Source organism: Chrysoperla carnea, chromosome 4 (assembly GCF_905475395.1).
Source record: "Chrysoperla carnea chromosome 4, inChrCarn1.1, whole genome shotgun sequence".
Classification (NCBI taxonomy): Eukaryota; Metazoa; Arthropoda; class Insecta; order Neuroptera; family Chrysopidae; genus Chrysoperla; species Chrysoperla carnea.
In genome coordinates, this window is record NC_058340.1 from 50,902,440 (window position 1) to 50,916,198 (window position 13,759).

Genomic DNA, 13,759 nt, shown 5'->3' on the forward strand with positions numbered 1-13,759 from the left:
GCTTTTGAAAATACTACAGTAATGTAAATAAATGTAATCTTCCTCAAAAAATTATTAGGATTGCTTTATCCAAATTCCAAAAAACTCTCAAAAATCAAATTGTATATCTCTAATAAAATAAAGTCACTAGCGTAAGAACCGGTCAAAAATTCTTTATTAGCAATCAGAGACTTTTAAAATTGTTTTTCCTTTAAAGTATATATTTTTATTTAAAATTCATATTTTGGCGACGCCCCTGATTTCAAAACTTGAGCTAAGTAATAAGAGCGAATTGGGTGCTTCGATTACAAATTGATTCAATTTTTTGTTAAATCGAATGTACAAACTTTATCCTACAATAACCCATAATCTATAATATTGAATAGAATACAAAAACTGAGTACTTATCTGAATATTATCTGCATGCAAACTGTTGTTGAATGATCTCCTGGTGTTGTTAATGTTTACTGTCGGTAGCATGTATATAGGTATATACCTATCTACCTACCTATCTATGTATCTGTATGTAACTACGGATATGAGGTTCATGAACTCGCGTCAGGTAAAACAAAGAAATGTTACGCTTCTTTGATCACCATCATCATCAACGTATTCTATGCACCATGCGTAATAGAGCACTAAAAAAAATTTAATTATTCCCTGTTTTTTTTTCTATTGTTGTATTGTCTCTTCTACAGGTTGTTTTTTGTTATTGTAGGGGAGTAAATATGAGTCGTCATGTGTGTGACCTAGACAATGTCTTTAATGTATTTATTTTATACAAAATGTATTTATTATTCGTAAAATGTCACAACATGCAAAATACTGTTACATACCTAGAATTTCTATAGAATCGTTAAATATTTAATATGAATAGTGAATTGCTGGATTAATTAAAACGTTACTATATGTATCTTAGTTATTGTACAAAATAAATAAAATAGTCGGGGCCTGTAAAATAAACCAAAACTATAGCTATGTTTTAAAGTAGTACGAGCGCAAAGACAATTCTAGACTTAGGGTTGAAAATATTTGTACCTTATTTTCAACTTTGATGATGATTTTTGTTATAACTTCATGAATGTAGACGAAAACTGCCTTGGTTTTAGAAATATCGAAAGCTAAATAATTAAACAAAATTTTCAATTTTCGATATTTTGAAAATTATTCCAGATATCGAAAAATCTTATTTTTACTTTTCGTCTTATATTGTCAAGTTATAAAATAATTCACCATCAAAATTGAAAATGTATATATTTTTTAATTTTTATCCCCACTACCGTGCTGTGCTCATATACATCGATATTTAGCCGGGCACAAGGGCTTTTTTGTTTTCAATAATTAATTAAGGTTTTAACTTTAATTTAAATATTTTTTTTTAATTTCCACCGACTTATTTTAGAGAAATCTAAAACATATCCATCCTTCGGTCTTTTCCCATAAGACCAATCCTCTCTCCCCAAGCCTCTTATCCAAAATTTTCCTGGCCCTGGTACATCCTTAATAGATCGTAGGTTAGGTTAGATTTTAGCGTTTCATCCTGTTTTGCAGTACATTTTCACTCAGAGACTACGGTTCGTTTAAACGAATCGAAACCTTTTTTAACTTCTATGAATTGACGTAGTTCCAACTTTATATGAAGTTTCAAATCTTTTATTTTCTACCTATGTTTCTTGCTTCTAAAAAAGAAGAATGCCAAATTCGCCCAACAAGTGGATACCAAAAAAACCATTAGGTTGTAGCTCTACATCTCCAATTTCTTGCACATTAGACTTTCTATTATTTTTACCCCTTTAATATTTGAGTATTTTAAAAATTCTAAGTTTCATAAAATTAATATTATATTTTTGTTTTCTTACAGATGTACAACCAGCATATGTAGAAGTTGAACCAAGTTCGGTGATTGCATTACCAGGACAAACAGTTGAAATACTTTGTAAAGTTCCATTACCACTACAGTATTGTAGAATAGTTGCACCTGGATTTGAACCAGTTAATTTACATCCGAAAGCAACTGAAACTAATAACAATGGCGTAAGTATTTAGAAACTATCTACACTTTTGATAATATTAGACAAATAGAGTTTTAAAACAGCATTTAGCATGTTATAATAAAGAAAGCATGGATTATTCGGATTCAGCATGGATTTTTGGATTTTTTTTAATTTCTTATTTTGAGAAATGAATTTTCGTACCAACCTTTTCAGTCTTTATCTAAGAATACAGTACTGGAGAAAAAATTTCAAATTCACTATGCCGATTAAAAGAGACTATATAAAAGTTATAGTTAATAAGGGATAACGAATGACAGATTATAAGAAATCTTGTCAAACTTATTCAGTAATATTAATAATTTTATTTGTTTGTTTTTCCTTTCTTTTAATTTGCATGCAGACGGATTCGTTATATTTTACACCTGCAGAAACAATAGTGGTATGTATGTTGACGTATAATGGGCACTCTCATGTTTTCTTGAATATTCGGCACATAATTAGGCAATAGAAATTCGAATACCTATAATTTAAATCAAAATATGTCCAAATCACTTTATATGAAATAAAAAGCATTGCCACGGCAAATTGTCTAAGTCTACAGCGCCGACCTTAGGCCATATCTTTTGCAATAAGTATCCTAAAGTGTAAAACTATAACAACTCAAAAGTGAATTCTTAGGCGTTGCTGTCAATCGAAAACGAAATTGGAACTCTTTATAGGAGAATATTTGTCATAGTTTTAATTAATAAATATTAGTTTTTCAAATTAATCTTAAGAAAATTAGTCTTGTTGGATAACAAAGCATACCTTTAAAAACACTTCAATATAGGATTTAAGATAAATGTTAAACATGTTAACAAGTGAAATTTACAGAATTTAAAAAACCTCCGCCAAATTTTTCGGGAACGGGACCCTAAACTCGCAGTTGAAACATATATAAGAACACTCTCCATTAAATTACCTTTTTCCTTAAAGCATTTTCATTTTAAAGATCGTCGCCATTTTTTTAGTGTTTTTGGGATACGGAACCCAAAATGGCAATTAAACTAAAATATCTAAGAACACTCTTCGTAAAATTACCTATCAAACGAAACCAGAAACATCAAAATCGATTCATCCGTCTACGCTACGATGCCACAGACAGACACTCACACATAGCGGTCAAACTTATAACACCCCTTTTTTTAGTTCGCGGTATAGTTTTTATAGTTAGCTGAAATCTATAAATTTAACACCGCAAGGGGTATTAAATACTTTACCTACTTATAAAGGGCATTAATGCATATACCCGATTTAAACCTGATCCCAAGAAAAGGTAATTTTTCGGAACGTCCTTAAAAATAAAAAAGTATCGTCAATATAAAAAAAAAATATTTCTATGTAGTCGCCTGCAATGTCTAAGTAATCAAATCAACATACATCTTCAATTATACATTTGTTAAATTTCATTGTAAAAGTAATTAACAAAAAAATTAACCACCAAACCAGAAAACCGCATCAATAACCAATAAACTTCCAGTATTAAAAAAAAACCCAAATGTGCGTTACTTTTTTTGTTTATTTTTTTTAATTAAAAATAGATTATTTTTTAAATTATTTTCATATTTATAATTGTACGTATGTATTCAGTACTCAGTAAATACTTTTAACACATAGATCATTTTTGAATATTCATCAATAAATATTAATTAAACTGTATGATTTATTTGCTATGCTTACCTCTATGAAAGGATAATGATTATTTCCGGAGCACATCTGGTAATACTGAAGTGGTATGTATTTTGTAAAATATATTTATTATACTATGTATGAGAAAATGAATGAAAGTTGTGAAGTTTAAGTGTTGGTAATGATTCATCCTTTTTTTGAACAAATTGTGATATAGTTAGACAGGAACAATAAATTATCAAAAGGAGCTACCTATATAACATCCAAAAGTGTTTAATCTTCGCTCTTATTACAAGACACATCACATTGTAAGCGCCAAAGATGCCCGTATATTATTATTTTATTATTTTTATTTCCAACTGTTCGGGTAATTCTTTTTCTAGTTCTGAGCATCCAAAAAGTGAAAGGAAGAATCGTAAAAGCTACAACTTAATAAAGTATCATCAAAGCATTGTTGGCTAGCATGGCGTCAGGACAATGCTGTTTTCGATGTGATGTTGAATATTTGAGTTATCTTCCATCCAACCTCACTTTCTATGCTGTGCTTCTCTGTCAATGTTTTCTTTCCTACCCCCATTTCCACGCTCGGTCAATATCTTGGATTACCCTAGTAAGAATTGCCTAACTTGGCGATAAGGTCAATATTGAGCTACCATTCGACCTCCAACCTTGACCTTGCTTGGCTCAATCTATAATAATAAATCCCAGGCTTAAGACAATTTTGTCCCATTTATTATTTCCTATGTGGGTAACCGCATATCGTCCCTGTTCTCTCTTTAGTGGGCATATATAGTCCAAATTTTTTTTGATGTTTTTTTTGTTTAAAATTTTCATCAAGAAGGTATTTTTGGTCGCTGAATACAAATCCGATGTCAAATTACACGAATTCTGTCACTTATTCCAAAAATCGTGCCATTTTTGACCCGAATTCCACTTTTTAACACAAAAACGGAAAACTAAATATTTATCAGCCAAACTTTGCTCTAATAAGAATATTTGGTTGCTGATTACGAATCCTATATATGAGTACACTAATTCTGCCCATCTTCCGAAAATTGTGCCATTTTTAGCCAAGTATTTCACTTTTCTTGTGCACATAAACTGCAAATTAAGTATTTATCGTCCAAACTGTGCTCTAGAAGGTCCTTTTGGTCACTGATTACAAAGCCGATGTCATGAACTTCATTTAAGTGTTTATCAAAAATGACACGATTTTCAGAAAGGCGTCATAGAATCCGCCTATTTCTGCATCGGATTCGTAAACAGCGGCAAAAAATAATTCCTAGATTTGGATGACAAATTCTCAATTTACCGTTTTCACTTAGTTTACCGTATCAAAAAAGTGAAATTCTTGGCCAAAAATGGCGCGATTTTCGGAATACGTGACAGAATGCGTTAATCTGACATCAGATTCGTAATCAGCGACTAAAAATACCTACTAAATGACAATTAATAGCCGAAATAAAATAATAATTGGTTAAGTTGGCTGAAAGTTCCTTGGGGTCTTATAAACACGTTACAAAAAGTTTCATTAAAATCGGTGCTGTTTCCCTACTTTTACTATGCATCCCGGCTTACGTATTCGACCAATAGGCAATAATCTTTGAATCCTTAATTTCTTCGTTTTTTAATCAATTTTAATTTCACTTTCAAATTTTGTCATGGTATCAAGTATAGTTTTACATTTTTATGAGTAACATAGCAAATTTGCCGTCAGGCAACACCATATTTATATGATCGAATATTGTATTTTTTGTTCAAAATTTTTAAATTTATATTGCAAATTTAAATTTGCCAAAGGTGTATACCACAATATTTAAAATCATTATATTTACAAATTAACGTGAGTGAAACGATGTGGACCCGTTCATAAATTTTATAACCGATAATAACATGTAATAATAATATATGAAAATTTACATGAGAAAGAAAACCACTTCAAACATACATAGTTCAGGATATTAATTTTCTATGTCCCATTCCAATTCATCGACACCCAGCAACCTACACCATCCATGTAGGTACAACATATTTAAAGGTGTAGGTACAAGTATAGAAACAAAGGTATCATATTATAGTATAAAATATATAGGTAGGTGTATAATTCCTTTATAGACAGATGATGATAGATATTATCCAAACATACTTCGAAATTATACAATGCAAGGCATCATTCATCTTTGTGATGGAAAATAATTATTATTTTGATATCATTTCACAAATTTAATTAATTACTAAATTAAAAAGTTTTTATAAACACAAATTTTCCGCGTTTACAAACCAAAAATATTCTTCATATGTTGTTGGTAATTTTAATACTAGTATGTAATATATTTAATATATACTTTATGTGGAAGTTAAATTAATGGAAAATTCATAAATATGTATAAGAATTAGTGAATGATTGAAACATTCATTAAATTGAATAAAGAAGTTTTTTCGAAAATTTTATTAAAAATTACGAAGAAAAATTTAAAAAAAACATTTTTTTATTGATTTTCATGTAATTTTACAATTGTAAATGATTTTTCTAGATTGTAAATTCAAACTGATAAAATGATAAAATAACATGTAATATGATAAATAGTTTGTCTCTCAACTTGTTTTTACAATATTGTAACTAACATAATTTTACATGGAAACAAGCGGAAAATGTAAATTTAGCCTGATTTCGATAGGATTCTAGCCTCGACGGATATGAAGACGTCACAACCAATCACAAATTGTTTTTTTTATTCCAAAATATAACTATTTTTTTATTAATATACTTAATAAAAAAAAGAAATTAAAAAAATTACTTAAATCAGCATCAATATTTTTAAGCACTACGCATTTGGGACTAAACTTAATATACCTTGATATATTTCATATATACATGGTATAAGAATTTTATGAATGTAAAACATTGTAACTCGTAAATATAATAGAATATATAATAATAGCGTTTGAATCGATTTTTATCACGGTCCGTAGTAAAAATAATACTTTTACATCGGATATATATTCGAAGAACCATGCCTTGGCTTAGTGAATGTATAATAAAAATTGATTACTCTACAATACAGCTTAAAACGGATGCAAACGTAGATATTAATATGAAACAAAATCAAATAAATTGAATAATTTATAAATATTAAAATTATATTTATATAAACAAAAGATTTACAATAATATAAATGGTGATTACAACATACATACAATATATTGCTTTATATATTACTTTCAATTATTAAAAACTATACACCGGAAATATTTTTATATGTAATGTACTTTTAATTAACGTTTTTATACCTTGTATATATGTGATATATATCAAGGTATAATAAGTTTAGTCCCACGTCTGAAAAGATTGATGCTACGAACAAAATTTTGGTAGGTATATGTGTTTCTAAAATCACCTAAATATTTATTTTTTACAGCATACTCAAGACGTAAAAAGTGAGGTTGAGTTCTCAAATGAGCAACATAGGTCAATTCGAGCATGTATTTGTAACGCGCAATTCGAGCATGTATTTGTAACATAATTGTATTGATATAATATAACTCTTCTAATTTATAAAAAAAAAAACAAGTGAAAACAAACAATTGACTGAGTTAATTGTTGAAATACCATGCATAGTCAGTGTTGATTTCTTTATCACATTACACATACAAACATGTGACACATACATAACTGATAATCAAGTATAGTACATATTATAAAATTTCCGCCTGATTGGCGCCCTCACGGGTAAACAATGATGTTTACGAAAAAGTGTTTCAAACAAAAGTTGTTTAATTTTTGATAAGGAACATTTTTTACATTTAAACTTTTGTTCTATCTCTAACGGTTTACAAGATGCTCTATGATGCTCATTTACGAACTTGGCCTCACTTTTTACGTCCTGAGTACGCTGTAAAAATTTCAGCTCGATAATTTTTTTAGTTTTTGAGTTATCGTGTCCACAGACGGACGGACGGACAACCGGAAATGGACTAATTAGGTGATTTTACGAACACCCATGACAAAATTTTTTTCCTAGCATCATTATTTTTAAGCGTTACAAACTTGGGACTAAACTTAATATACTATGTATATTTCATATATACATGGTATAATAATACAAGCAATGATTTTCAACACTTTCTATACAAGGTATTTCAACAATTAACTCAGTCAATTGTTTGTTTTCACTTGTTTTTTTTTTTACTTTTCTTTTTTTTTATGTCATTCTAAATTTAATTTAACAGTTTATTGACATCACCCATTTTCATGACCTACCTTTTTATTTAATGTTATTCTTTGTTATTATTTTTTTTTAATAATCATGTAAATCTTGATTAATTCTCATAATTATATTTAAATTAAATTCTCATGCGGACGTATACAACATGAAATATATTTTCTTCTTTAATATAAAGACATAGTTTTCCATTTCACATATATCGTAAAACAATATAAAAATTTTTGCTTACATACTGTTGTAAGTATTGTATTGAATACGCAAAAGATACAATAAAATTATAGGTATCTAAAAGTAACAAACAGGGATGTTTAAAATATTTTTAAAATGACTGATGCATTAGAACAGGCATGGGCAAATGTGACTCAGAGAAGTCCCTCGGACTCCTCACTTAAAATACGAGTAAGACAGTGACAACCTAACCAGCGACATCGTAAAATACTAGCAAGACAGAAAGACAACTTCTTTTTTTCTACCTATCTCATAAAAGAAACTGAGATAGGTAGAAGATTCGTATACCCGTCGCGCTTCCTCCTCTATGAGCAATGCGGACTTGGATAAAGAGACACACAATAGAGTTTATGACTCACAATAAAGTTATAATAATGGTGACTTCGACTTCGAATTCCTTTATGCTGTTATTAGGGCCATAAAAGTATGGCAGTAGGGTGTCACGAAGGTGTAACATGACCCTTCAATAATTTCATTCCAGCTTAGGATAATGGATAAAATTGAATTCTCTTGATTTTCTTCTGTTTTACTTGAGACTGTTTAATATTGAATCTAGCAATTTTTGTAATTTTTTTATCTCTGGAACAGTAGAATAATGTCTGGAATTTTCCTCTTTTTTTCAAGTATTTATTTCGAACTAATTATTTCAAAAATTTATCCTTAAAAATTTCTGTACTAATTCATTTACGTTAGCAAAATTAGGAAAAATAAATCCAGAAATTTTCCAACCCAAACAACTTTTCTGGTAAATTCACAGAAAATATGTGTTGTTTTAAAGTCTGTAACAATACTCCCTTAACATCTATTAGAATTTTTGCTTTTATTATAAAAACAATTTTGTCATTATATTTTGAAATAAATACCTAATTAGTAAGCACTTTTCTCTGTTCAGAGTAAAGATAATAGATAATAATAATTATGTGACAATAATAACATTATTTAAACTAACACTATTTTCTCCAAAGATTTAACCTAAACATGCATATCTTATTAACTACATGCGACAAATTTTGTCTTGTAATTTAGTAATAAACATAAACAATGAATATACGACGATATTTTTGGTTTGCAGAAATGCAAGTCCAAAAAAATTCTTCCACATCAAACATTGTTAAAAATAATACTTAGAAAAAAGTCCTTACAAAATAGGTAATAGTTTTAAACTTAAACATACAGCGTAAGGAATATTGTAAAAATATTACGAAATACCTCGAAATCATCTGAGAAAATTAAAATTATTTTATGGAGAGCTCAACAGTAGTTCAGAGACTTTGTAGTCTCGTTATATATTTTTTTAACTGTAAGTCCAGTGCACTTACGTAAATCGAAGAGGGATAACTCAAAAGTCTGTGACACTAGATTTTATTCATTCAATGAATAGGGTGTAATTTGGAGACCTTAAATGGGCTAAAACGCAAAAAAAAATTATTTTCCAAGATGGCGGCGAAAGGGTTAATTTCACGAATATTACAAATCAGATTTAAGATCTCCAAACAACCCCCTATTCAATAAATGAATAAAAAAAATCTAGTGTCCCATACTTTTGTGTCAGTCCGCATCAGCACTGGAGTATTTATAATTATTCACTTAAGACTAATAAGGTTAATTATCTTTTTCATGCAGCATACTGACGAATCCAATCATACGGTAAACTATATTTTAAATTTAAATACGCAGACATAAAACGAAGGGCAAGTCAGCATTCTTCCCAAAGTTTTTTAACTTGATATTGGTATCGTGTATGGTTGCAGCAATTATCGATAAAACGGGAAAAGTATTCCAGGCGGCCTAATGAAAGCCACTTTTGAATGAAAAATCACAACCAAGGAGTAATCAAATGATGTAATTTTTGAAATCAAAATTTGGATTTTTTATATAAATAAAATATCCGCACGGAAACTGTTGTAACAAGCAAACACGATTCCAAATTCAATAACCAAACAGAGAACTAATATGGCTCTTAACATCGATTCATATACAAAACGGTTTGAATTTTACAAATTAAAAATAACATTTTATTTTTTTTTTTTTAGCTTAAATACTTTGGAGCAGGCCTTGCTGCAGGTCATTGTGGAGCTACAATTACCCGAATAACAGACAAAAATAATGGAATCATTAATTGTACGATGGGTACACCAAATGAAGTCAAAGAATCAGCAGGGCATATCAATTTATTAGTTGCAAGTAAGTTTTTGAAATACTTTATATTCTTTTTCATTCAATCTTACTAATTTATTTTATTCTCCTTATAGAACCCCCAAAAGCTCCAGAATTAGATGTAAATCGTGGTTCAGAGGCTCAACAAATTTATAGAGCTGGAGATGTTTTACAAGCAGCTTGTTATATTCGAGATGGTAGACCAGCCGCAAACATATCTTGGTATTTAGACAACGATTTACTAGTCGAAGGATTAAATGAACCAATTATAATTAATGGACTTGATGATTTACAAACTGTTCAACAAAATTTAACAAGACGCTTATCGCCTCAAGATGACAGTAAACAGTTACGTTGTGTAGCTAATCATATTGCATTAAATGGAGCTGGTCCAGAAGCCGGACCAAATGCTGGACGCACATATCAATCATCAATCCAACTTAACGTTAAATGTAAGACAAATATTAAGTATATTTATAACTTAGAGAACTCGTCAACTATTTTAAATGAATATTCCTGGAAAAACGTTCTTCTTTCAAGATACGGCAGCCTGTTTCATTTCTTCATATATGATACTTTAAATAGCTTTTGCTATCTCAGCACATTATATCACTTAACATATGAAGATGAGACTCTACACTTCAATGGATTAACGCGCATTACGTATTTTCATTTGAACAAATAGAAAGAAACAAAAAAAATTACACAGAAGCCGGGATTCGAACCCGGGTTCTCTAAATATTCGGTCTAGGACGTAACAAACTCCGTCACTGCTGTTCTATGTGAGATGTATCATTAATCCCAATGACATTACCGTAAGATGTAACAAGAGCGAAGATTCTGTGACTAGCGTAATCAGTTTTGAAGAATTTTCCGAAAACAATTATAAACCCCTAGTAGAAAACAACCAACGTGCAGAGAAATTATTGTTCCTAAAAGTATGTCTTCCTGAGTCTCCTTTCAGATTAAGAAATTAAACTTGTGGTTATCTCGAAAAATTAACCTAAGCGGATTCAAAAATGATTTGGGAATGTAGTTAGACCAAAAGACAGTTTCTGGATAATATACATTACAAACTGAACCCTAAAAACTTGCTGAAAGGATAATCTCATAAGTTATATTAGGATTATAAAAAAAATACTTCATTGATCACGATAAATGGAGACATTTGGGAACGGCTTTAGAATTTGTCGAAGGTCTTTGCCACGTAGTTAGCCGAACATTAGTGTTTTACTCTTGTCTTAGACATTTAATACAGAAAAAACTAATATATCATTTTCTTTACACTTTTGTAAAAGTTTAAAAGCACTATTGTGTGATAAGAAATTTTAAATTGTCCCCAAAACTATGAAACTAATTTTTTGGAAATTTTTAGATGCTCCACAACCACCATCAGAAAATCCAATTGACTTATTTGACTACGAACTTGGTAAACCAGGAGTTGTTAGCGTAGAATTTACAGGAAATCCAAGACCTTCAACGCATTGGACAATTGATGGTGTGCAAGTAAAAGAAGGAACTGCAGATCCCACGGGACGATTTGAAGCTGCCAGTCCTGAAGATTTGGTATGAAAATTGTTAAATTAAATTCATTTATGTTAATATTAATTTTTATACTTTTTTATTTTAGGGTCGAGGAACATATAAAGCCAATTTATTTATAAATAATATTAAAAAAGAAGATACAGAAACTCAATTCAGATTAACCGCATACAATGATCAAGGTTCAACTGACTATTTTATTGTACTTTCTACGAATGCTGAACCCCAAGGTAAATATCCGTTAAAAAAAATGACATTGAAAATTTCTGTCATCTTTTCAGCACTATCATCAATTCCTCTCAAAATATTAAAAGTTTAAGTTCTCATATTTGTAAACCCAGATGAAATTCATTATTTAAAAGCACGCCATCTTAAAAAAGACATAGTGCTGATCTACGTTTCTAGCTGGAAATCACTAAATGTAACAACTTCCGAATTATAAAAATAATTTTTTATTGGCCCAACTAAACCACAAGCCCATACTGAAATTTTCGAGTGATATGATCCACCTTGAAATATTGAAAAAGATGCTCCTATATGTAAAAGTAAGTTTGAGCACCATGGCGTCAGTTTTGGGCGGTACAGGTGAGTACAGATGAAAATATGGAAGTCACACCCCTTGGTATCTCACCCCTGCCCAATCAAATATGTACGGCGTTGCTGAATACTAACTCTGCATAAATATTCGAACCGAATAACACAAAAGTCATACAGAAATTCCGGTACCGATACTTATACTTAATACTTATGCAGAGATAGTATGCAGCAACGCCGTACATATTTACTGGTGCAGAGGTGAGATACCAAGGGGTGTGACATCCATATTTTCACCTGTACTGTGTTTCCTGGTGGATCATTTCACCCGAAAATTTTCAGTATAGACTTGTGAAAATTTTAATAAAATTGAAAAATTATTAAATTTAAAAAAAATTATTGCTTATATAACTAGAGTGGTATGCCTTCGATGTCTTGTCTTGTGACTGCGAATAAATTTTACCATCCTCAGATTAGAAATCCAGATAATAGCTTCATTAGTTATAAGTAACACGTAATTTTATTATTTTAGGATTGGAATTAGGTGTTGGTCCCATTATTGGAATCGTTGTCAGCATTTTATTAGTTCTGTTAATAATATTCCTGGTAATATACGCAAGAGCATCTGGACGATGGTGTTTTGGAGGTGAGTAACGTTTTTAAGCATGCTTTTTAGTAGACTTATTTTATTAAAATAATAAAAACAAAATATAATTTTGAAATATTCTATTTATATGCAAGCTAAAGAACCCATTTCTCTGGAAGGACGCCAATAGATTTAAGGTAAACTTCGAATAGAAAATTTAAAAAAATTGAAGCACAATTTTACTATCTTTTTTGATTAAAAAAAAAACTTATATAAAAAGTATTTTACTTAAATGCCAAGACCACGTAGAAATAACAATTGATACGTTGGTAATTATATAGTTTAATCTCTTGCTTCAAGTATGCACGTTTTTTGTTGAAAGTCAAATTAAATCAGAACTTGGTTTTGACTGTTTGAGGAGAAATAATACATTTAGGTATTGTGTTTTGCACGTTTTTTTAAATTACTAACAAATTTTTATCGTATATATTTATAATCCAATAATTTGAAGCTCAGAGGTTTATCTGGAAAATTTATATTAAGTTTTTCAAAGTGCTCTTCTTGAATTTTCACTTTATCGCCGAACCCTTTGATACAAAAAACTTATATAAGTTGTATTTGCATCTTACACGTTATTTATTCTCATAAAATTATTTACATGATATACAAATTTTTTTTGTCTGTTTGTCTGACCCCAAACTAATCTCGGAAACAAACATTTCGTTTCGATGACACTCTCACAGAAATGTTCAGTACTTTCTTTTGTTTACTCTAACCTATTATTTTTACTACGATATTTGAATTCATGAATTCAAATAAATAAAACTTTAGAATTAACAACTTCC

General features: G+C 29.7%; 1 protein-coding gene across 3 annotated transcripts in view; it reads left to right on the forward strand.

The window, feature by feature from the left end:
- The window catches only part of LOC123299107 (fasciclin-3), a 214,560-nt gene that overhangs the window by 192,566 nt on the left and 8,235 nt on the right, over positions 1–13,759 (forward strand). For all 3 annotated transcript variants that reach the window (XM_044881336.1, XM_044881337.1, XM_044881338.1), the window contains exons 2-7: positions 1,841–2,013; positions 10,129–10,279; positions 10,348–10,704; positions 11,628–11,818; positions 11,883–12,024; positions 12,861–12,974. In XM_044881336.1, the coding sequence (XP_044737271.1) occupies positions 1,841–2,013; positions 10,129–10,279; positions 10,348–10,704; positions 11,628–11,818; positions 11,883–12,024; positions 12,861–12,974 (1,128 nt within the window). The remainder of the gene's footprint in view (positions 1–1,840; positions 2,014–10,128; positions 10,280–10,347; positions 10,705–11,627; positions 11,819–11,882; positions 12,025–12,860; positions 12,975–13,759) is intronic.